Source organism: Doryrhamphus excisus, chromosome 11 (genome assembly GCF_030265055.1).
Source record: "Doryrhamphus excisus isolate RoL2022-K1 chromosome 11, RoL_Dexc_1.0, whole genome shotgun sequence".
NCBI lineage: Eukaryota > Metazoa > Chordata > Actinopteri > Syngnathiformes > Syngnathidae > Doryrhamphus > Doryrhamphus excisus.
Genome location: NC_080476.1, coordinates 16,879,764 through 16,905,937, shown reverse-complemented (window position 1 = coordinate 16,905,937; position 26,174 = coordinate 16,879,764). Strand labels below are relative to the sequence as shown.

Below are 26,174 nucleotides of genomic sequence, written 5' to 3'. Positions count from 1 at the left end.
GTAATACACGCAATATTTAAAGAGGCAGTGTGCAAAGCAGGATTGGAACTGCACATAAAGTGCTTTGCACACACTATAAATCTTGCAGTCCAACCTATCTTGGTGTTCCCAGAGCCACTTGGGTGCTATTTTTTTCCATTCAATGTATCCAGGCAGAAACGGTCATCATTTCACATTTGATCAAGCTTAAGATTTGTCCAGTCAAAACACGATCGCAGCCTAAGACTTCAGAATGGCCTATCTATTTCCTAAATGTACTACTTTCTGTTTCGGCACCCTAAGCATCATAAGGATCTGTAGTTCTTTTACAAAAAAGAATTTACTGCAATTTGCAGTCTGTTTTACATGTGTTTTTACTAGAGTTGGGTGATATTTCTTTAGGTACCGGTATGGATTCTTCCAATGATACGAAAATGGCTTATACTGGTATAAATGACAAATCTGAACAAGCCGAGTTGATGTCGGTTAACTGAGATCTTAGGTCATGAATGCAACGTTCTAAAATATTTCCAAATGCACCTGCATTGTTTTGTCATTAAGTTCATTTCAGTTCTATATTTTGTCATTGTAGTTTTCGTGTCGTTCTCATGGAGCCAATGTTGTGTATTGTTTCTTCTCTCGAGCCGAGTGTATCAATCATTAATCGTTAGTGATGAATTAAGTCAAAGGAAATGCCACCTTTTCTCCCTCATGACCTCTCTTTCTTACATTATAAATTGTAACTGCAGGTCCTACACAGAATATTACCAGCAAATGCATCAGTACCAACAGTACCAACAGTACCAGCAACAGTACCATTACCTTCAGTATGCCTACACCAATCCTCCGCCCCCTCCGCCGCCGGCCACCACAGAATCCTCCAGCGCAATCCCTCCACCCCCAGGGACATACACAGCACCCCCGGCCTACTCAGCAACGCAAGACTACGGGCCCCCAGGAACGTACGACCCCCCCACGAGTTATGACCAGTCAGCGGAGAGCTACGATGCCTCGGCGGCGAGCTACGGCGCCTCCGGAAACTACAGCGCCTCGGCTGGCTATGACGCATCAGGAGGCTACGGAGCGTACGATACATCCGGAGCTTACGCAGCAGCGGGAAGCTACTCCGCATCCACACCGTATGAGCAGACACCCGCACACGGGCAACCCACGCCCCAGCGCAATGATTACCCTTACAACACGCCAGAACCCCCGTACCGATAGGCCCACCCCTTCACACAGTCTTTCCACACTCACTGCAGATGTGTGAGTCATTAGACAAGGGACAGTTGAAGGGTCAAATAAGGCAGGCTGTTGTCATTTGAATGTTCGGTATATCTGAAGCATCTCATTCTTCTCAATCTTGGCTTATCTCGTTTCCATCAATCTTGGCTCTTGTTAGTGACTATTGACACATGCAAAACAAGGGATATTTTATACCGGTATCTCTTTAGTTGTTGCACAGGCACAGCTGGTTTTTGTGAGGCAGGAAGTTACTCATTGTGAGCTTGTATCAGGGAAGGCTTTTTTTGATTATATACTTTGCGGTTATGGAGTTTTGCAGGCAATCCCAAGATGTTAGGGTTGGGTTATGTTTCTCTGTGAGCTCTATACCAGTTAAACGCGCCTATTTTTCTTTGTGATCATGATTTGGACATCGATACGCACCTACTTGCATCAAAATATGGCCCCTCAGTGCAGCGTTTCCAATTGGCTTAATTGTTTGCTAAGAGCCAACCCATTTTGTGCCGTATTTAATTACAAAATTCAACAATGATGACATTTAGGACACTCAACATGTCTTTCATTCACATAATGTTGACTGAATGTTTTTCTGCCAAGTTTGGATGTGGCTGTATAGCATTCGGGATGAAAAAAATTACATTGATATTTAACTCTATCCCACTCCTCCAAATCGGCTTTTTTTTGTTTTTTTTTTTTGCAATACTGTTAGGTGTGAGCATCTTGAATCAAAGGCAGACGTCCTTTTTTAAAGTAATACTCTCTTTCAAGGGACTGTTTGCAATGGCTAAACAGCTGCCTAGAGGGTGCTCACGTTCTGCCAGCGTTATATAGGCTGGGTTTCTGATCCCAAGTACGTAGGCCATGCCCCACGTAACACACAAACACTTACGCAGGAGCCTTTGCTGAGCACTGGCGGTCTGCAAGCGTCAGAACATCCTCATATTGTTCATATGTAAGGCAAAGAACAAGTACAACATTTGTAAAACATTTTAAGTTAATATCGCTTTTATGGGATTTTGCGCCTTATGGGCATGTGTACGAGACAGCCGTGAATGCCATCCGAGCAGAAAGACAATTTCTATTAAATTAAATGTGTAATTGTTAAACAAATTTTTCACATCTGTTTTCAAACTAACGATGGCAAGTGGTGGTATATTTTTTCTTTTAAAAACATACTTTTGAGCCAGTTGCAAACAGTCGTTTGAAGCATATTTTTGGATATTTTCTCAGGCTGCAGATGAGTGTGTTTTTGTATGTATATACAATATGGTTGCCCGTAAGCTTGACTTGGCCATTCTCTTCAAATGTGATAGAAGTCCTAACTGGCGAGGCTGAGCGACTTTTCATACCTGACAGTACTAGTGTAAATATATCTAGCTTTCTTTATAAATTGATGAAGTTGTCAGCCAACATTTGGTTCTACTGAGACTGTTAAGTATCAGGCCATTACATTGGATACAAGGCAAAATAGCTGTCGAGTGGTTTGACAAGATTGTATGGCAGCGGCTATAGATGTCTGGTGCAGATGGTGGTGTTACAAATAGACCGATCAGATGCCAAGAGGTTTGCTGTTGCTGTACTTGAGCAAAGGTGAGAACACAACAAATTGTGTTCCTTAGAGAGGGAAGACGTTTTTGGCTTGTGAAAGCACACTCACACTTGGATAGATTTTTATATTTGGCCTCATTACGTATCACACTTGTAAAACCCCCAGTTGTCACTTTAAATGCACATACTCAGCTTCAGTCGTTCCCTTGGTGATTGTAGCACACACTTTCTGTCGCACAGCCTCATCACACGCCACAATATTCCAGCTTCTCCATGTAAACTTGTTAGTTGCATGCCATGTTGTTGCTGCTGCTCCAGCCACCTTCTTCCTCTTGCTGATTATTGCAGCTAGAGTGGGAGGGAGCCAAACTCTGAGCCCTTGCCCTGGACGTACGCCACGCGCTGCTGTAAGCGCGGGATGGGGGAAACAGCAGCGTTAGGCCTGAAACTGCTGTGGACGATGGGGTGGCCCCCCCCTCGCTCAAGGTAAACACTCAGTACCACACACTCCTGCCCCTCCCCGAAAAACACGCGTACACAGTTACACACACATGCAGACCTTTTCACCTTTTTTTGGACATTCTCTTTTTGAAATGTTTTTTCCCTCCCTCTTTACATACATTCCTGGCCCTGAAGATCATCCATGTATATGATCTTTGAAGATGGCGCCTTCTAGCGTGAATCTCAAGTTAACAAAGCAGGTAAATCCTGTCCCGCAAGAAAGAGTCGCAGGGGTAGGTCACATTGAGTTAAGATGGTCATCTTTTTTTTTTTTTTTTTTTTTTTTAAACCGCAGCAACGCTGTGGACACTTTTTGGGTTCAAGTGCCTTGCTGAAGATAACATCGCTAGGCCCTCCATTTCAGAGGCCAATAAAGCTGGCTCAGGATCGGTTGCCACTTCCAAAACAAACAAACAAAAAAAAAAACCCTGCCCTTCCACGACAAAAGTTTTTCAATGCCACTTCCAACCTGTAATTATGACAATGAACCCAAATCAGTTTGTTTTAAGTGACATTTTGTCCATGTTCTTTTGAAATGTTTATCAATAAAAAAAACAAATTCAGTGGTGAAGGTGTTATCTTTTCTGTGGGAATGTTTGAGGTCTTCATCCTGTATTTGTGCTTAGTGTGTTGCGGGGTAGTCATCAAATCACTTTGAGTTAAGCATCAGATGATGTTTAATTTATTTTCCTTCCAAACACATCAGCTTTTATTCCGTGGTGGTGATCATTGCTTTTTTTTATGCAAACAAAAAGGATAAATGGAGACAGTCAATTTGGCAGCCTACACAAAAGGTATAGTGAGGTAATGGACCAGGGGTTTTCAAAATGTGACAGTGAGCCTTCCCTCTGAGAATATAATGCAACAAGAGATGCCAAGCCTCTGAAAAATGTGATTTTCAGGAGCTTGTTTATTCACTCTAAGAACTAAATTATGTTATTTTTAAACACAAGTTTGCTTTATTTTCTCAAACTGCTACATCTCCCCTGAAGCCTTATGAGGCACCCTGTCACATTTTGAAACCATTAGCATAGACATGTTCTGAGTGACCAAAATGCAATTTGTTCTTTCTGATTGTTTTTTTTTTTTAATATATATATTTGTAGTATCCTATGTCACTAGAGTATATGCTGATTTTGGTAGTGATCCAGTAATTTCATCCATTGTGCTACAACTGAAAAGTTAATTTCCATCTGATATAACCCTTTTCCTCAACTATGGTGCTGATTTTGTAGACCAGGGATTCCCAAACTTTATGCCATGACCCAAAAGCTACTTTATGTATCACCAAAACGATGCTTGTTGTTGTAATAATTGTCACGTATGTGGTGGTGTTTGTAATTTCCTTACAGTATATGTGATTAAGTGTCTTAATTTGGGTCTTAAGCATAAAAAAACATTGGGAAAACCTGCTGCAGACTAGAAACTGTAGATTATGGATGGAAAAAGAAGCTAATGGACACAGTTGCATATTATTTGGAGATTGCGGTATCCAAGGAGCGATTAATTTCAGATTGAATCCAGGCGATATTTCTTTTCACCCAATTTGTAGTGTGAAAAAAAATCTCCAATGAACATCTGTGCTCAAACTAACGAACCTGTAGTTTTTTGTGTTGTCTCTTACAGGAGAGGAACTAAATAGAGGAAAGGAACATACGGCGTAAACCTGACAGGTAATCTGTGTGTTACAAAAATAAAGTTTATAGAGGCCCGTGCTCTCAGACTGTACACCTGTTATGACCTGCTTATGTGTTAACTGTGTGATCAAAAAGTTGAGGCTTCTAGTGGATCTCGCCCTGTTTTTCTGTTAGTTAACCAGGGCCAAGTGGAGGCCTTGGAACATTTTAATATCAGCTATAATGGCAACAGACGGGACGAGACTGAGCAAAACACGTTAAGATACACTGCACAATGTGGACCAGACCAACACTTATTACAGTACTTTTGACTTTCATTCCCAAAACCTGCCATGATGCTGCTGGCATTGTATGAAAAAGGAGCGAGCATTCAAACACATATTGGAAAATAGCAAGGCTTTTTTTTTAATAATAATAAAGAGCGATTTTTAACAAGACTGCGATGTTGAGTTAGCTACAATGAGAAAGGATGAGAAAAAACTGGCATTGACATTCATGGTGTTTTACAAAGACAGTAACTGGGTTTGAAGTTCTTCATGGGATTCTTGCACGGTTGCATTTCTGCATGCAAGGCAGCCTTCAAACGGTCACAGACCCCCTATTGTGTTGTAAAACCATATGATTTATGAATGTCAATTCATGTTCATGGAAAGAAAAAATAATCTTGTGTAGAAATTGTCATAGCAGTTTTCAAAGACACAAGATAAAAAGTGAAAGTTACCACAATGGTCATGCTTTTGCCGGGCCCACAATCCAATAAAAAGACGACACTTAATCATGCAAAAAACAAAACAAGACTTTCAAAACAACTGAAAAAGAAAACAACCTAAAATAGTTTTTTTGAGTTCTGATCCTCAGTAACGACCTTGACTTAGAAGAAGCTGCGCTTTGATGATGACTTTGGTGCAAAAAATGTTCCTGTTTGTCGAAGAGGACAGACCCTGTCCTGTCCTCTTCCTTGATGAAGACACTCTTGGTGTAGACCAGTTGTGATGAGCCTCTTTCACACAGAGATGCCGCAAAGTAGCCGTAACAGCAGTAGATCTGGCATTTATTCACCTGTGCCTTTTACACAGGATGTGGCCGTCGACGGACTGTCAACACGGCATTGGATTATTAGACAATTGCTTAGACAACAGGGTAGGCTAAGGGAGTGTCGGTTGTTGTTAAATGTCACTCCTCGGTATCGGCATTGCAAATACCCTTACACACAGATGGCATGCCGCCTCTGTTACAGCCCGGATATGCCTCTCCTTCTCATGTTGGTGCCGTTTAAACAGAACAGCAACACGGGATGAGGCGGCTTTTACACTCTGTGTGAAATGGGCTGCAGTTAACATGATACTCTTTTCATACAGAGATCCTGCAAGTGGCGCTTGAGAACCATGACATTGGATGCCACATTTATTCATCTGTGTATTTCACACAGAACCCATTGAAGCAGGGTATTACCACACCTGCGTCCGTTTTCACACACACAAACATAGCATCGTGCAATCAGATAATTTGTATGTGTGACGATGGCAGCGTTTTGCATGACTTTTAAAGTACTTGTCGGACAGCGACCGTTGCTTTCATCACAACAGTGCAAGAGAAGTGAGTTGTTCCGACATTGCAGAAATACCCTTACACACAGGTAGCCTCCTGCCTCTGTTACGGCTCCGATACTACCTCTGAAGGCAGAAAATTGCCGACTTTATTCCCCCCCATTCTGTTTATACAGAACAGCAACACAGGGGATAAAAGCCGGCTCTTACAGGCTGTGTGAAAGGGGCAACAGTTTAACTTAGACACCCCTGAACCCCACCCTCTTCCCCCCCTGTAGACAGACACAAACATGACTAACATCAACCCCCTAACCCACCATCATCCCCTGGACTATGACACCTTGAAAACACAACCATTCAAACACAGATACAGCAATAAATTGTCTCACATACAGTACGTCATCCAACGGAGGGTCGGGGGGAGGTGGGCTCCGGCCACCACAGTACGGGGAACACGTCTAAAAACACACATGAACAGCATCACCTATATACAGAGGACACACTTAACAGGCAGTCAGTGGGACGCCTCTGGGACACAGTGATGAGAAAGTAAAAATGTCCAAATGTCAGGCAGCCTTGGAGCCTATTTCCAACGTCAAAACTGCTGGTAGTCACAGAACCCGCAGGGGGGTGTTGACTTTGGCTCACTCTTGATAGGGAACTCCAGCGAGTCCTTGGATAGACTCCGGAGATGGTCACAAAAACCATACACTCCTAAACCGACAAACACGACTTCGTCCTTTTACACAGAACAGATGCCATCAATAGAAAAACAAACAGCCCAATCGATTATTGCCCCTTTCGACTGTACATCCCAGCAATGATTTTTAGGGTTTTTTTTGTGCAGCAGAGCTTTGCCCCCTTATCGAAAGATTTTTGTGCTATAAAGACAGATCAGTCACCAGAAAAGCCACACATAGTTAACATCTCATTAAAGCCTCTCCGAGCTGTCCCGGCTAATCTATCAGCCCGTGATAGACAGGCGTTAACCCTCAGCCGTCCCTGTTAACTCTGCTCACTGACCTTTTTTAGATGTAATATGCATAAATCTTAACACTGCATTAACAAAGGCGTCTTCTACAGTAATTACCCTTGTCTGGTGTGTTAAAAATACTTTTTTTGTCGACTGGTCAGGAAAGGACATCATCCACACCCTTGGGGACTGCGATCATTTCTAATAAGAGACCATCTATCTGTCACTCAGTGCATTTGAGGATACAGAAAAGCGTTTCTGTACATAATCCTGATGACAGCATGATGGAAAAAAAGACTAGTTTTGCATGATATTGCACATCTGCAGAAAACAAAATAACATTGTAAAGTAGAAAGTAGTCAAAGAGGGTTTGATTACATCCAAATTTGGGATTCCTCGGTCTGGCTCAGTGCTATTGTCAGTAGTTCCAGTGCAGTGACAACAAAAACAAACACAATCTATCCACACGTACAGCATGCGCCCCTAATGAATTGAAGTTGGCAAACAAGAACATTAAATGGAGCTAAAAAAAAAAATGCATACAAATACTCAACAGGTTTTGAATGGCTCAACAAATGTGAACAAGACACACACACACACACACACACACACACCCTTGGCAAAGATCACATTGAGTAAAGTGCCAGCAAAAAACGATCCAATGTTTTTTTTAAACTCTAGGGACAAAGAGGGAGAAGGTCAGTGTCGATTGGAGATGAAACATCTATGCTTCATTGGAGTCGTCGTAGCGTCATCACAGGTCGTTTTTCGGCCAATGGTGTTGAGTTGGATTGAGCCTCTGCTTCCTCTATTTGGATTCGTTGAGAGAGATCAGTCGGCGACACTGACGGGAAGCGAGGAGGGCCAAGTGCCGGTTCTTTTCTCCTTCATCTCTCTTTCTTAGTCTCTGTCTTCTTCATCCCACCGTCCATTTTGTTGTCTTCACAGCTCTTTCTCTGGCGCTCTGGGCTTGGATGCCATGGTTACGGCGTTGTCTTACATGAAGTGCATCTGTAGGCGGAAGGCGGAAGGTGAGTGGATTCATATAAACACCTCTAACTGTTTAGTGGCATCCATATGCATCCAGTGGGTTGGTTTTATTGGTTGGTTTTATTTTAGCACAAAAAATGATTGCGCAACCATAGACCAGCAAGTTAGTCACTAAATCAAAGTTACTATAAGTCAGTATCTGAAGTTAAGGGGAGTGTTGGGAATGTGGGAATTACAAAAGTATTTCATTTTGGTTCCTCAAGGGTCCATGCATTAGATCATAGTTGAATAGTTAGATGAGTGTTTTCTTACCTGTGTCCCCGGTATGGGTCCAAAGGGATTGGTGGGTCTCAGGACCGGCTGGTTATACATGACAGGCTGCGGGGGCATCATCGGAACACCCCCCATCTGATGACTCATCTGAGGGGGGAGCTGGGACAGAAATGGGAAGCTTGGAACTGAATGTTGCATGACAATGTGAGATAAAAAGTTGATTCATTTTGGAGAGGACTTTGTCTTTTTACCATTCCATAGACAGGCACTTGTGGAGTCGTCATAGGAAAAGCTACTGGAGCTGGAGCCTGTGTTAAAAACACAATCAGTCTCGCAAACATGGAACGCTTTTGATCAAAATTTTTACACCAGTTGAAAAGTTGCAATTGAATTTACATTCGGTACTGTTGGATTTTAAGGAGGTTCTAAGTAGAGCTTAAAAATGCAAATTTTTGTTTAAGCCATTTATCGCAAACAACCATTAAACTGAAATAGACTGTTCATCAGCTGATAGAGTTAAAGACCATAGCTAAAAAAAAACAACAAAATTTTCCTTTGCCATACATTAGATCAGGGGAAGACGCAGGGGGGTCCATAAGAGGTGGGCATCATGTCCTGTTGAAAAATCACACAGATGGATGCCCCCTGTAACATCTCCATATAGTCGGCTGCCGTTTGACGCCCCTGCACTACCCGAAGCGCCATTATTCCATTGAAGGAAAAAGCACCCCAGATCCTGATAGCGCCCCCTCCACTGTGCCATGTGACGCAAGTAATGTTGGATGCCGTTAGAACCGTCAAGGTTACATTTTCTTCTCATGCACGGTTTCTGGGCTACGCTCCACACCGGTAACAATCTTTATTTGGGGTGAAGATCGTCTTGTGTTTTTACAGACATTTTGAAGCTCTCTACTTAGAACCTCCATAACATCCAACAGTGCAAAATGTCAATTCTTGGAATTTTCAAACTAGTCCAAAATATGTGTATATAATGAAGTCAAGAAAAGTACATTAAGTACTCACATAGCCAGTGTAGATCACCCCATTCTTTGGCAACAGAGAGAGAGAGAAAAGACAATTTCACTCATCAATTCTTGTAATTTACAGAAACTAACTGAATGAACCTTTCCTCTATATTCCAATGTTGGCTCCATAATTACTTTTTAGCTTAATGGTCAATTTAATAAACGGAATGGAAGAGACGGGAATAAAAATTTCAGTGGCATATTTAAAAAAAACAAAAAAAAAACAACACAAATTTTTCTTTTGTACTGGACTATGTACGATACAATGACTAGTAATGAACTGGTTGCTCTTGGCACGTAGTTGGGTGCCTCAAGCTGGGTGAGGGTGGTTGGATGTGGGGTTTTCATTCTTGTAGACAAGGAATAATATATGTTTTGTTGGGATGAGGTTGGAATCTGGGTGGTTAGTGGGGGACTAGATAGACTAGATGACTTCTTCCCATTCCCTTTCGAACATGTGTACGTTTATATATACATAGGTATTTTTATTTGTGTTGATTCATGTTTGGTTTGCTGTGCTTTGGATGATAAAGAAGGAAAAAAAATGTATGTTTTGCAGTGCCTTTTGTGTGTGTACACATACCAGGTTATTATGTCATGTCGCTGTTTTGTATAATCCAAAACAAAACACTATTAATTACCTGGGATACGCCTGTTTTTTGTGGTAGATTGAAGTTTGAGCTTCATTTTTTGAGAAAATTACACTTTAACAGCACATCTTATGATTCTTCAGCTCAGTGTGTATGTTGTTCCTGTTGTTTTCCGCCTGATCTATTCTGCTGCTTGTGTGTCTCACCGAACATTACAGTAATATTACTGACAACTAGTGGCCAATTTAGGTGTAGCCATTTTTATGCTTCCATCCATTTTCCTACACTTATCTGGTTACAGGTCACAGAGGCAGTGGTCTCCGTCCTAGGTATTTTTATTTGTGTTGATTTATGTTTAGCTTTGTTGTGCTTTAGATGATGTTCGAAATAAAGAAGAAGAAAAAAAAAATCCAAAGGAACAAAAGCCCATGTTGGTGTTGTTTTCAAAGAACGGGTAGGCAAGGTCGAGCCTGTCAATTTTGCTTCAGAGGTGGTAACTGGTCTGCTTTTTCCAACCGACATGGAATCGGTCTATAACCTGGCAATTTTCCGGCTTTTTAATGTAGAAAGGAGGCATCACAATTGCTTTTTGTGCTGCTCGTGTTGACAGAAATAGCGTTAGTTCCTATCTATGGGCTTTGTGAGCCCAGGAAAGAATTTCCGTTAATGTTTAAAATGATCCAAATATGACAAGATACTTTAAATATTACATGTTATCATGAATGTGCCTGTTATACATGGTCACAGCATAGATATAAAATGTGTCCCATTACGTGCGCTGTTAGTTCCCTCATGCCAACTGTTTTTCTCTCTTAAGAACGCACAGAAATTGATAAGACGTGTACTCATGTTTCACATTCAGATTGTGGATGATAGCTAAAATAAAATAAAAAAAACTGCAGTTTTCCTTCATGGTGGGGTGTCTTTGACAGCAACCCCTCATTGCTCATAATAACACAAAAACCGTGTTACCATCTGAGGGACGGGCATGGGTGCGGGGGCCATGGGATGGGCCGAGTGAGTCCAGTTTGTGCTGGTGCACATGGTCTTGGTCTGCCAGCCGTTCCCCGCTGTCGGCTTCTTCTCCACCAGCTGACTCCACTGAAGCTCAGGTCTGATGCAAATAAACATTTGCATTATATGAACGATTAAAAAAAAAAATCTGAAATTGGATTTAGGATTTACCTTTTAGCTGGCGTCCCACCAAACTGCAGGTCTAAGAGCAGTACAGCAATGTAAAATCAGCTGCAAGGAAGTGACCACTGCGCTAAGCTAATCTGTTTTAAATACTCACTCCCGACGAGGTTAGCTAATGAAGAGTCCAAATCGTTGTGAAGCATCTTCCCAGAGTGTAATGGGGCTCCGGGGCTGAGAATCTGAGTGGGTGGGGCTGGCTTGAGGAGATCACCTGACATGCAAAAATCACCATAGTTACAAGAGGAAGTGGAGATGGTATGGTTTATGGTTTTATGATCTGCTTGCAGGTACCTCCCCAGGCGTTGTTGTTGGGCACAGTGTGTGTGGTCTGGAGGGGGGTGAAGGTAGGCTGCAGGGTGAACAGCTCACTGGTCAGATTTGGCACACTGTAGAAGAAGACGAGTGGATCACAATTCAAAAATACATGGTCTGTTTTTCTTAGTGTTGCACTCACTAGTTGTTGACTGGTACAAGGGGGGAGTGGGAGAAGAGGTCCGTGGCCCCTCCGCTGCTGTTAGCACTTCCCACTGACTGGGTGCTGGGGGACACATTGGGCGTCTGGATGTCGATCACCTTATGACCGTCGTCCTGCACACACGGCAGTTGATCAGGGGGGTGTTTTATGACACCGTAAGGAAACAAAAACATTAATATCATTGGCTGGAATGGTGACTATGTTAACATGTCTCGCCTTGTGTTGCTGCAGTCTGTTTTCCGTCTCTGTCTTGTTGTCCATTCGGCTTAGGGAGATTTCGGTGCTGGAGAGAGACGACACCGCACTGGATCTTAAGGTGACACACACAAAACACAATTATTGCTGATGACTGGTGAGTAAACAGGTTTGACTTTTCAGCAAAGTTGTGTAAAGAAGTGTAGAGGTGATAGTTCATGTCTACAGTCCTCTAATAATGTTAAAACTTTTATTTTGAAACTCAAAAATGCTGCAGTACTTAAAACATTGCCAAGGTTTTTTATGATGGGAATAGTTTAACTCTGTTACTGAGAAATTCACTTGACATTATTTCTTATGGGAAACCATCTTGTTATTGTAGATCAGGGGTCTCAAACACACGGCCCGTGGGCCTAATGTGGCCCGCAGGGCACTAGTTTGAGGCCGCCGCCTTGATATTTGAAAGTTTAGTGTTAGTGCGGCCCGCGCAAGTTTGATATGGATGCTGTATGGTATCATGTACCCAGAAAAAAAGTATTACGTTTGATTCATGTTCATGTTAAAGGTTAAATAACTGTTAATAGTTATCCTCCCTATCCGTGTGAAAGTGGTAAGTTTTTGGCTATTTAAGTTTAAAGGAAATAACTTGAAGGCTACCGTTTAGGTCGCTAGCTCTCTAGTTTGCGAGTTAGCATGTGTCTCAAGACCCTGCAGTTGCGCAATATGTTGTAAATAAAAAGAGTATAAATGTGACTATAGTCGTGTTTTGTCATGTCTACAGGGCTCTAATAATGCTTTGTTCATTTTAATCTGAAAAAAATAATTTGTCTACCCACCAACTATATGCGGTTTCTTAAGTTTTTATTATTTGCCGTTTTATTATTATTATTATATTTATTTATTACTGATTGATTGAATTTCTTTATTCTTGATTTGTTTATTTATTTTTCATCTTATTTTGTGTAGAAAAATAAAAAGTAAGATATTTGAGAACAGTGGAATGTTTTATCAGAGCTTTTCTTGTAGAAAATCGAAAACAAAGCGAAGTTTATTCATGTTTCTGTTTTTAATAAATGCGTTTTTTTTGGGGGGGGGTTTGGAAAACCTGATGTGGCCCAGTCTCGCCCAGACCCTAGCTCCAGTGGCCCCCAAGTAAATTGAGTTTGAGACCCCTGTTGTAGATAGTAGCATGACATCATTTTGTCTGTTTATGATCTTACCTCTGAGCGTCTTGTAGCATAAATATTTGACTTTTATGTACATACCTGCTGGCAATGGAGAGGTCTTTCAGCTTCCTGCCTTCCAGAGAGGCTAAATGCTGCTCCAGAGCTTCCAGGAGCGAGCTGGGTGCCTGGGAAGGAGGGTTTGGAAGGGGGAGGGGGGTCAAAAACAAATGGTTAGGTGGCATTCACACTTTAAATCGGACATGTACACTCCCTTAATCTCATTGTCCCATCACATCTACACATACAAAAGCATAAGATTCCCTCGTAATTCCATCAACTATATGTATTCACTGCTACGACAGCTCATGTTTGTTTTTTTTGTTGTTGGTTTCATCAGGTTTGGTTGACCGGGCATGCACAGATCAGCGCCATCATGCAAGAGCACAACAATCAATCCAGCTAACAGGCCCCATGCAGATGAAGGTCCTTCTATCAACACAAAACACCACATAAATCACAACCGAAACAAATTAGGGAGTTAACCCCATGGATTCCACTGTCAATTTTAAAGCAAAACGGTTGAATTTGGACAAAACTGGAAGCCAAGGAAGTTAAGTCAGTAAAATAAAAACATCTGGTGAATAGTCAGGTATGCACATTCAGCATGTTTGACTCCGAAACAAAAACAAAGATGCCTTCTTTGTTTTCGACTACATCATGTGATACCAACGTTTTCATCCAGATTTTTTTTTCCCGACTACAACACAATGCACACACACAACAGGCAAAGAAAAGATTTATCATATACTTATTTTACAAAAGGGGAGGAAAAGCAATTAACACGTGAATCCTTTCTCCAGAGAATATGCTACACGCTTAAAATAAAACAAAAAACAACAGACACTAGTGCTCAGTAAAAACATGGTTGAATGGGCGCATATAAGGTCTTCATAAGCACTACAAACATGACAAGTGTCTTTTAAAACGGCTGTATCACATCCCAATTGAGTAAAAAAAAAAAAAAAAAAAAAAAATGGTCTTTGTGGATGATACTGTATGTAGTGCTGATGAGGACATTATGTACGCCTGTCCAAGTCATTGGCAGAAACCTACTTCATTAAAACCATTCGCTGCTCTCCCCACAGCTAATGCAAAGGCATCTTTTTAAAAGGACAAAGTGGGCATAAAAGTATTTTTTCAACAGTTTAATAAAAAAAAAAAACTCACAAAAATAAATAATACCGACATTTAATAAGCTCCTTTTAGAGTAGAGATTTATAATAGGGAAAAATACACCATGTGGGCAAAAGTATCGAAACACAATCATTAAAACATATTTACGTTTTTTTAACTTAAGTAACTCACATCATTCATTTACTCAGACCAATAGTAAAGAACATATACGTAAATACTTATTTGTGTTGCTTACATATTACGTGACATGACTGAAACCTTCCACACCATGGGTTGACTATGTACTGTAGCTTGTTTTATATGATGCTATACTGTATTTACCATCGTAGGTTACCCTTCGGGTTGGACTCGTGGTTAAGACTTTGGATCGTTTTAATGAGTGAAGGAAGGATGGAACCTGAGATCGACAGGCGGATTGGTGCGGTGCCTGCAGAGTGATGCTGACTCTGCATCCGGTCCGTTGAGCTGAGCTGAAAGGCAAAGCTCTACCTAAGATCTCTGGGTAGTGAATGAAAGGACAAGCGGCCTAAATGAGTTTTTTTCTACCTTAGAGACAAGGTGAGAAGCACTATCATCTGGGAGAACCTCAGAGTACAACCGCTTCTCTGGTCAAGATGCCTCCCTGGGGAGTTGTTCCAGGCATGTCCGACCGGTAGGAGGCCTTGGGGAAGACCCAGGACATGTCGGAGAGACTACATCGACCCGACCTCGGATAAGCGCAAGAAGATGGATTGATGGTCGCCCTTCCATTTTGACTTTCCGTGGATATCCCAACACTTTTGTCCACATGGTGTACAGTATGTAGAACCTTGATAAAATGTTGCTTCCAAGTAACAATGTGATTTGTTTTCAAAATGATCGAGTGTGCACATCCTTGTGTGAATTATCATCTGCCTTTTTTGTGCTTTCTCTAGACTTGAGACGTAAAGAAAGACTAGCGAAGGAGAGCAAAAAGAAGAGCGGGCCAGCTGCAGTTGTGGGCAGATCTGTAGGGTGAGTAGGGAACGGGGGAAGCGTTTATGGGAATCGACCGGATGGATTTCTACACGCTGTTTTGATTTCATCGATTGACTGAGATGAGATATGTGGACTGACCTGTGTGAGATCGGGGCTGACCGCCCTGATCTATCCCAACTCGCTGTTGTCACAAAAAAGGAAGGAGGAGGGGAGGTAGGGGAGGGAAATAAACCAATTGTAGTAACAAAAAAAAAAGAAAACAATAAAGCAAAACACTTTTAACAAGAAAAAAAATAGGAGGGAAAAGGTGTGTGGGAAAAAAAGGAAGAGGAGGGAGAAAGAAGAATCAAACCCAAGCATCCATTACTCCATGCAAGAGGCTGGAACAAATAAAAGACAACACAGGAGGGAATGCACATGCACACGCCTACAAACAGCTATATACACAATAATACATGAGCAGGCACACTAATAACACACACACACACACGTAGGGAGAGAGTTCAAAGTGATCGGGCAAGGCGAGACAACAGGTCATCAACTAATGTTGACTTGAAAAAAGACGGAGGGAGGGACAAACTTGACATGACAGCACATGGAAGTTAAGTCAACGTTAGTCTGCGCTTCAATCGGCCGTTTTGCATCGAGCTGCGGCTGCACCCCAAACCTTCTCCAAAAATAAATAAATGAGAAAAGCAATTCTGACTAAAAAAAAAAAGAGAGAGAAAGAGGTGGAAAGTAGGAGACAGGTAGAATAGAAAAAGCATGCAAAGTGTAAGGTGTATAGCGCTCAAGAGCGACCTCCAGTGGACTGTCTACGCCAGTGTATGCGTCTCTCCAAGAAAATCATCTGGAGCAAATCTAAACTGGCTTCACTGGATTTTTCTATTTATTTATTTTTTTTAATGGAAGCAACCTGCTGAGATTCGCTCAAGATTCCTGTCTTCTCTGCTCCCGCCCCCCACCAAAAAGGTTACCTCGGCCACTTTGAGGAACTCGGACAGTTTGGTCATCCTGTTGAGGAAGGCCATGTAGATCTCCAGCGCCTCTTTGCATTGCTGCTTCTTCATGTCAAAGTATTTCTCTGTGTGTGTGGGGGGGGGGCAGAAATGAACTGATGTTATGACATCATTACGAAAGCATCAGAACAGTAGGTCCACCTGCACCGTCTGAGATCAAATACAAGGGCTGGATGTAAAAGTGGTTAGCACGCAGACCTCACAGCGAGGAGACCAGGGTTCAATTCCACCCTCGGCCATCTCTGTGTGGAGTTTGCATGTTCTCCCCGTGCATGCGTGGGTTTTCTCCGGGTACTCCGGTTTCCTCCCACATTCCAAAAACATGCTAGGTTAATTGGCGACTCCAAATTGTCCATAGGTATGAATGTGAGTGTGAATGGTTGTTTGTCTATATGTGCCCTGTGATTGGCTGGCCACCAGTCCAGGGTGTACCCCGCCTCTCGCCCGAAGACAGCTGGGATAGGCTCGTGATGAAAAAGCGGTAGAAAATGAATGAATGAATGAATGGACTAGGCAAACTAGATTGTGCAGGTGTACCTAATAAAGTGATGCTAAGTAGATGTACCTAGCATGTTGATGACTCCCTCGTTGTAGGCGGCGAACAACCGTATGGAGTCTTTGAAGAGCAGCATGAAGGCCGTGTTGATGACGCCGTTGGTCAGCTCATTGGAGTTGGGCTGCAGCAGGTCAGAGAGCATACACGCATGTGTATATATATATATATTCATACATATACACATATAGTGAGGTAACATGGCGACATCACACCTAATGACCCCCCTCCCCCCCCATTATTTCATTATATTTACCTGGAAATCCAGCAGAGCATCCAGCTGGTTCTGAATAACAGGTAGTGTCTTAATCAGCTTGTCTGTGTTCATGGTGCGCATCACACCGTCAGCCCTGGTAACACACAACGTATACACACACATGCTGATGGAGCCAATTCTGTGTTTGTTTACAAGGGAGAAATGTGTGTGTGTGTGTGTGTTACCCTCGCTTCATCTTGGTGAAGTCCACTGCCGCTAACCGGTACGACATAGCTTTTTCATTCAGGTAGCGACTGTAGCGTCTGATGAAGGTCGACATGTTGTACCCTGGTGGGAGGGGAGGTGACGCAGTGGTCATATAGAAAATCATTTATTAGCGCATATGCAGTTGGTCCTTCAAAACAGTCATATAGACAGGGATCCTAGTATGGAATTTGATTTTAGAAAAATCCAGGACTGGAAAAGTATCGAAAATTTCCAAGAAGGCTGCACGGCGGTCGAGTGGTTAGCGCGCAGACCTCACAGCTAGGAGACCCGCGTGAGTTTTCATGTTCTCCCCATGCATGCGTGGGTTTTCTCCGGGTACTCCAGTTTCCTCCCACATTCCAAAAACATGCTAGGTTAATTAGCGACTCCAAATTGTCCATAGGTATGAATGTGAGTGTGAATGGTTGTTTGTCTATATCTGCCCTGTGATTGGCTGGCCACCAGTCCAGGGTGTACCCCGCCTCTCGCCCAAAGACAGCTGGGATAGGCTCCAGCACCCTCCGCGACCCTTGTGAGGACAAGCGGTAGAAAATGAATGAATGAATGAAATTCGTAATAACTAAGAAAGAAATAGATCTATTCAGGTGCTTTGCTAGAGCAGCTAAGAGCTAACAGTAGGTGACGCAGCCCAGAAAACATTTGGGAAGATTGACATGTTGAAAGGCCATCCTTCTACTCTTATCCTCCTGCAACCCATTTTAAGGCCCACCCAAATGTCAAGTTTTATTGCTGCTTCAGCGGACAGGTGATGCCCACACACATCCCATCCTCATCTTGGACGGAACTTCTAATGGGCAAATGTCAATTTTCTGAAGACTGTGCTTAAAAAGGCCAAAAATAAAGATTGACTGGCTAAATATCCCTAATGGATCTTGATAATATCTGTGCGGGCGGTGACGGTTATGAGTCATATGTGGGGGTCTTTTGTGTCGCTACATTTCTGACTAAACCCAGCATGAGACCAAGTGCTCTTCTTGTCTAGCATGAACATAGTGTTCATTCATTCATTCATTTTCTACCGCTTTTCCTCACGAGGGTCGCAGGGGTGCTGGAGCCTATCCCAGCTGTCTTCAGGCGTGAGGCGGGGTACACCTTGGACTGGTGGCCAGCCAATCACAGGGCACATATAGCAAACAACCATTCACACTCACATTCATACCTATGGACAAATTGGAGTCGCTAATTAACCTAGCATGTTTTTGGAATGTGGGAGGAAACCGGAGTACCCGGAGAAAACCCACGCATGCACGGGGAGAACATGCAAATTCCACACGGAGATGGCAGAGGGTGGAATTGAACCCTGGTCTCCTAGCTGTGAGGTCTGCGCACTAACCACTTGACCGCCGTGCCGCCCTGAACATAGTGTTTCTGTTTGAAATGACGTCTGAAAATGTGTCCCTCGGAACAATCAGCTTGGACAGCCCTGCCTGTACGGTGTAGACTTATCGACTGTTACTGTGCCGGGAAGAGCCGGGACAGGAATTCATTCAGTCGGATGAACAGCACTGCTGAGTTGACAAGAGTGCGAGTCGGAAGGGGGGGTCATAAATCACCTTGTAGTGCAGCCTTATCTTGGAAGTTGTTGAGGTTGAAGAGCGTGTTTCTGGAGGCCATGTACTGCATCAGTCTCTGATGGGGGAAAAAGAGAGGGAGTGGTTATTATTAGTCATATGTTCTTGTGCTTCCATGTCATCACAGACAGGAGCGTCACGGTGCAATTCACGTTTGACGTTGTTGTACCTCGTTGCCGTACATCATGAGGTGATGCGTGGCGATGAGCGCTTTGAAAACCACGATCCAGCTGTTGCTGGCCGTGCGCTCCAGCAGCGTGTCTGCCAGATGAGGGATGCTGACGTTCAGCTCGTTGGTGCAGTGGATCAGGTCTTAAAAAAAAAAAAAAAAAACAAGCATTGTAGGGAAGAACTGAGATTAACGAATACTACAAGTGAGCGTTTATTTAAGCCCTGCTTTTTTACTTACTGTGGAGGAAATGGACTGGCCACATGCCAAAGTCGTCATTTAAAAAAAAAAAACAACCTTGGAGAGCGCCATATACGTCTATATGGACCGCCACAGATCAATGCACAAATGATTATTTTATGATAGCAAAGATAAATCACTGCTCTGTGACCAAAATCCATTGAACTGTTGTAACTCAACAGTGCTCTCTTTTCACTAGCGTGTCCACGGCAAATCCAGCCAGAAGATGGAGAGTTACATTTATAAAGTCAATCCAGCGCTAGCTTGACACACAATCGACGCGCGCTGATGCATAATGTGAGGAAATGAATAGAGCCACCATGAATAATTAACCTCCTTTTTTTTTTTTGGCTCCCACGGCGTCTCGGCAGCCTGCGGAGATGAAAAGGAACAAAACCTGAGTCGACTTCAACTCTGTTTCTTCACCCTGTGAGACATCCGTCTGGGGGTGTGTGCCGCTGCTTTGTTTAAACCACACTGGCAAGAACAAGACCCATTTTTAAACTCTGTTGTCTCTTATAGATTTGTAGCAACCAAACAACAGAAAGTATTACTTAGTTGCAACCAGCAGAGGCGCTGTTGAGTCAAGTCTCAGCTAGTGTGCTACCGATACATGCACATACATACATAAAAACTTAAAAAAACACATATAGCTGGTGGGTAGACAAATAATTTTTTCCAGATTAAAATCAACAAAGCATTATTAGAGCCCTGTAGACATGACAAAACACGACTATAGTCACATTTATACTCTTTTTATTTACAACATATTGCGCAACTGCAGGGTCTTGAGACACATGCTAACTAGCAAACTAGAGAGCTAGCGACCTAAACGGTAGCCATCAAGTTATTTCCTTTAAACTTAAATAGCCAAAAACTTACCACTTCCACACGGATAGGGAGGATAACTATTAAGAGTTATTTAACCTTTAACATGAACATTAATCAAACGTACACCAAATGATACCATACAGCATCCATATCAAACTTGCGCGGGCCGCACTAACATTAAACTTTCATATCAAGGCGGGGTCCTCAAACTAGTGTCCTGCGGGCCACATTTGGTGATGTCTCTGTCATTAAAATTAAAGGCTGAAGTGATTAACTTATTTTTACACTTGCACTCATAAAAATGCTGGGTTAAAAACAACCCAATTTGGGTTGTTTTATATATTTTTAAAATATATATTTTTTTTATATTTTATATATTTAATATTAATATTTTAAATATTGAACCAACCCAAAAACAATCCAATATGGGTTGTTTTATATATATTTAAAATATTTTTTTAAAAAATAATATTTTTTATATTTAATATTAATATTTTAAATATTGAACCAACCCAAAAACAACCCAATTTGGGTTGTTTTGTATATTGAACATTTATATATTTAATATTAATATTTTAAATATTGATCCCAAATTGGGTTGTTTTATATATTTTAAAATATTCAATTTTTTAAAAAATATTTTTAAATATTTTTAATGTTTAATATTAATATTTTAAATATTGAACCAACCCCACGTTGGGTTGGTTCTCTTAACCCAACAATTGGGTCATACATGTATGATGTCAGAGAACGTCGTCATCAAAATGAAGTGCGGTTGCGCAATTGATTGTTCTTAAGACTCCGGCTGCAGAAATCATATGTGCGATATGAAATGTTGCTCTGAGAGGTCACTGTGGGCTCCGATTACACGCATTGAATCCCGCTTCTGTCGCCAAGTGGCTGCACTGTATCTGAGGCGCGCGGCTTAATGAAATCCCATTTACTCTGTGTGACATGCTCATCATTTGCCATGCTTTGTAAATAGATAGTAGTGAGGCGGGGGGTGGATTGGTGGGGTTGGTGGTTTAAATAGTCAAATAGTCCCCCCTCCCCTGCACCCACGTTCTCTCTCAAGGTCATGACACCGAGACGATGCAGATGACGGGAACCTGCTTCGGCCCCAGGTTAATGAGAAGCGATAACAATGAATCATGGCTTTAGTGCAACGTGTCAGCGTGGATTGATAGCATCTGGTGTATGGATTCAATGAGCCACAAAAGAAGGAAACATACAATCACACTGGAACCTCCAGATTCAAAAGGAGACAAAAAGGTGGCACAGAAAAGCAAAATTACCTTCACTTAGTTTAGGTAGCATTAACAAAAACTCTTAATGATTTTTATTACCTTTTTGGCAGTATTTATTCAAAAAATCTCAACATGATTATCATCATAATGTACACTGAGAGGTCACTCTCTGCCTAATTATATGGATCGGATTCCGCTTCTGTTGCCAAAAATATTGACAATTATTGACAATAGTTGGCACAAAAAGTGTATTTGGCTATTTCTTAAGACTTTTTTTTCAACATTTATGTAAAAAAAATTGTATGTGGGTTATTACCTCATTACGTGCTTTAAATCCCGCTTCTGTCGCTGATTGCTAGTTTGATCAAAGCTGATTTACTCTGCATGACTTACAGTAATTGGCCATCACTTGTTATTAACCCCTTTTTATTTGTTGTACGGGTTAGCTTCTTTTTACGCTTACAGTAAAATTTAAAAACAAGCAACAGGAATGTTTGAATATGTTTAATATTTGTGGTTAACCTATAAAATTGACACTTTTTTTTTAATGTTATACAGCAGGTTTGACCCTCAATTTGTGGTTCCCCTTCATATTCGGGAAATTATTTTCATTCATTTTCTACTTTTTTCGCGGGGGGTGCTTGGAGCCTATCCCAGCTGTCTTCGGGCGAGAGGCGGGGTACACCCTGGACTGGTCGCCAGCCAATCACAGGGCACATATAGACAAACAACCATTCACACTCACATTCATACCTATGGACAATTTGGAGTCGCTAATTAACCTAGCATGTTTTTGGAATGTGGGAGGAAAAACCGGAGTACCCGGAGAAAACCCACGCATGCACGGGGAGAACATGCAAACTCCACACAGAGATGGCTGAGGGTGGAATTGAACCCTGGTCTCCTAGCTGTGAGGTCTGCGCGCTAACCACTCGTCCGCCGTGCAGCCGGGAAATTATTTTATCTGCTTTAATTTTTTTTTCCAGATTTAACTGAACTAGAATGTGGCGTGATGGCAGTATCTGCAGGAGAACAAGAACACGGCAGCTAAGAATCCCAGCAGAGGAAGATACTTTTGACAAGACGCGATGTTGTGAAACTGCATATTTTGTGAGTACAATACGTTTCTTCATGTGTAATTTGTGAGTGTTCGGAAGTGTGCATCCATTATTCCGTTTTTTGGCCATTCTCTGGGGTTCTTGGAAGGTAACCCCTGGGAAGTTGGTGTATTTCTACAGAAAAAAATAGATTTCGAGCTTCCGCTACTGCTGTTTTTTGTGCTACTGTCTCATTATTTTTGCATACCTGCTGATTCTATTTGCAAGCGAGCGATTTTGAGAGCAATTCTTTACCAGAAACAAGTAAGCATCTCCTTTTTTTTATGATCCTGTTTACGAGGCGACTTTGAGTTCTGAGTTGTTGCACACCAAACGACAAAAGTCTACCTTGCCGGGGGGTGGGCGGGCAGCATCAGACCCACTTTGCGCAAACGCACCTCTGCCCCGCGTCCTTGCCTGACTTTTATATTTGCTGCAGTTCAAATTAAAAACACACACACACGTAGCAGCTTAGAGAGAGAATACGCTAAGCTTCTACCACCACATCACAATTGGTCGCATAAGAACCAATAAAACCTCATGTAAGCGAGCTGGATCATTGAGTCAGAAAATCTCAATGTTTTTAAGCTTCGGAGTGATGAAACGTGCTCTAAATTCAATAAAGTCATTGCGGCAGCATGTCTGGTGACATTTACTGCTCTGAAGGTGGATCACCTTCTGTCGTTTAATAACTGCAGGCACACCATGTTGGCGTCATAACAACAATAAAGGACTCCATGCATTGACAGTACCAAGTCTTCAAACTGAGGCGCGGACGCTAAATCTGGTCCTCGCTGCAATTTTGTGCAGTTTGCATGAAAAATAGCATTGAGTTGACCCACCTCGCGGACCCACCTTATCACAGGGCTTACAGCGATATGCATAATTAAGCAATTCCTCTGGTATGAACTACTCCTCTGGTATAATAATTTAGTGGAAACAATATTGTATATATCACAAAAATCCAAACCATTAAGACCAAAAGTCCAAATAATTGAACTTACATTTCTAAAAACGACTGTACAAAATAACATGACTACCGCAAAGCATGCTCGCAAAGTCGTAATCCGCCTATTCCACAACTGCAAACTCTTTCTGATTGGGATGTTTTTGTGTTGATTTTGTGTTGATCCTTAAAAACAGCAGAGTACTCCTGTCATATACCGTAGAGCAGGGGTCTCAAACATGCGGCCCGCGGGCCACAGGCTAGTTTGAGGCCCCCGCCTTGATATGAAAGTTTAATGTTAGTGCGGCCCGCGCAAGTTTGATATGGATGCTGTATGGTATCATGTACCCAGAAAAAATTATTACGTTTGATTAATGTTCATGTTAAAGGTTAAATAACTGTTAATAGTTATCCTCCCTATCCGTGTGGAAGTGGTAAGTTTTTGGCTATTTAAGTTTAAAGGAAATAACTTGAAGGCTACCGTTTAGGTCGCTAGCTCTCTAGTTTGCGAGTTAGCATGTGTCTCAAGACCCTGCAGTTGCGCAATATGTTGTAAATAAAAAGAGTATAAATGTGACTATAGTCGTGTTTTGTCATGTCTACAGGGCTCTAATAATGCTTTGTTCATTTTAATCTGAAAAATAATAATTTGTCTACCCACCAACTATATGTGGTTTCTTTAGTTTTTATTATTTGTCATTTTATTATTATTATATTTATTTATTACTGATTGATTTTCTTTATTCTTGATTTGTTTATTTATTTTTCATCTTATTTTGTGTAGAAAAATAAAAATTAAGATATTTGAGAACAGTGGAATGTTTTATCAGAGCTTTTCTTGTAGAAAATCGGAACCAAAGCACTGAAATAGTTTGTATATTTTTTGGTTTTTAATAAATGTGTTTTTTTGGGGGGGGGGAATCCAGTGGCCCCCAGGTAAATTGAGTTTGAGACCCCTGCCGTAGAGGATCTTTGGCTTTTTGCAGTAATCTTTGTTGCACTCTTGCGTTTTTGCCATGTATATTGAGTATCTTTGACTTGCGTGAACTTATCGCTTCGGTTTTAATTTATTTATCAACTTTATTATGACTAAATTGATAAATTAGCAAGCTAAAAATGTAAAGACATGGCATATAGCCGTACATTGACATTATATACAAAATACAGCGTTTTAGGATTGAGGTGAATGATCGTGATCAAATAAAGACACTCAATAGGCCTTGATGCCCACCTGACATGGATGGATGGATGGATGGATGGATGGCACACCTTGTGAAGACGAGGAGGGTCCCCGGTGTCGCCAACACGGCAGACCCATCCCATGCTGATTCCCTCCATATCATTTCACCCCCCCCCCCCCCCCCCCCCCCCCCCCCCCCCCCCATATGTGGCTCATGGAGTGACTACCTTGCCTTGGTGTGACTGGCAGCACCATTGATTACCTGCGCTCTCTATGGATCAAGTCATTTATTATTGGGGGGGGGTGCCTAACCTACTTCTAATAATAATGCAGCACCACATGCATGAATGATAGTGAACTTGACATTTGGAATGTTGCAGGACATCATGACAATAATGCAAATAGGCCTCAATGTAAAGCGGATGGGTGGCCTATATTTCCCCTTGAATGACACGCATAGATGACATCAATGCTGTTATTTATGGACGGTGCCTAATTAAAGATGAGACTGAGATAAAGATGGATGGATGGGAGGAGGAGGAAGAGGAGGGGGGCATCTTTTGTGTGCTATTTTTCTACGGATGCATGCATGCACGCAGACAGCGAGCAGTGATGGTATGTTTCACCTACAGTCAAGGTGCTTCTTCTTGGGTCCGCTCACTTCGTGCGTCGTGGCCTTGCAGACGGCTTTGCTGATGGCTGAGCCGCTCATGCTGTGCTGCGCGGCGGCGATCCGGTCCGTCAGCGTCGGTCCGGACATGGTGAAAGCGGTAGTGGCGGCTGGAGGAGTGACGGGGGTGGGGGTAGTGGTGGTGGTGGGTGGGTTGGGGGGGTAGTAGAGGACGATCAAAATGTCTTTAACGGCGGGGAGGAGGGTAATGCCCTCTGTGAGGATCGCTAGTAGTCCAGTAGAAGAAGGAGGAGGAGAGCAGCAGCAAACACCGACGCTTCATACGTTTCATAAAACCCACATTCAGCTTCCCAATGCGGAAATAAAACAAAGCTAGATTGAGGGGAGGGGAAAGGGGGGAGCGAACGCTGTAAAGTCCCAAGTGTTCTTGAACGCAGCTCGGCCAAAAAACGTGTGCCAGCCGAAGATGATGCCGGCAAGATTACACTGCGAATATATAAATTACATTTAACATGATAACTAATTATTATCAAATAGTCAAAATATCACCCATGATGCAGGTCCTCTCGGCTTAAGGCGATAACAAGAACATTTTATCCTCCCTTTGTCACCATCTTCTTCTCTGTGTGTGTCGCCAGTCTCCTTACAAAAGGCTGAATTCCTCTATAGAGGTCGCCCATAGGCTGATGCTGATTTTGTGTGTGTGTGTGTGTG

General features: G+C 42.2%; 2 protein-coding genes across 7 annotated transcripts in view; one reads left to right on the top strand and one right to left on the bottom strand.

Moving 5' to 3' along the window:
- LOC131137992 (RNA-binding protein 4B-like) overlaps positions 1–26,174 on the top strand; it is a 29,552-nt gene that overhangs the window by 3,278 nt on the left and 100 nt on the right. For 2 of the 6 annotated variants that reach the window (XM_058086515.1, XM_058086516.1), the window contains exon 8: positions 729–4,150. In XM_058086515.1, coding sequence (XP_057942498.1) covers positions 729–1,203 — 475 coding nt within the window. In that variant the 3' untranslated portion in view covers positions 1,204–4,150. Of the gene's footprint in view, positions 1–728; positions 4,153–4,899; positions 4,947–8,111; positions 8,462–12,250; positions 12,297–13,738; positions 13,825–14,864; positions 14,991–15,086; positions 15,333–15,449; positions 15,529–17,105; positions 17,198–22,592; positions 22,717–26,174 lie in introns of those variants that run through there. The other 4 variants (XR_009132014.1, XR_009132015.1, XR_009132016.1 and 1 more) reach the window with 4 other exon arrangements.
- Positions 3,893–26,152, bottom strand: LOC131137991 (phosphatidylinositol-binding clathrin assembly protein-like). Its single transcript, XM_058086514.1, has 18 exons — positions 25,460–26,152; positions 19,289–19,431; positions 19,102–19,177; positions 17,506–17,608; positions 17,321–17,414; positions 17,077–17,188; positions 16,470–16,576; positions 13,441–13,526; positions 12,197–12,290; positions 11,960–12,093; positions 11,797–11,891; positions 11,603–11,716; positions 11,494–11,524; positions 11,281–11,422; positions 9,717–9,740; positions 8,945–9,001; positions 8,733–8,852; positions 3,893–8,441 (listed from the first exon to the last, which is right to left on the bottom strand). The coding sequence occupies exons 1-18, from the start codon at positions 25,587–25,589 to the stop codon at positions 8,427–8,429; spliced, it is 1,677 nt and encodes a 558-aa protein (XP_057942497.1). The 5' UTR covers positions 25,590–26,152; the 3' UTR covers positions 3,893–8,426.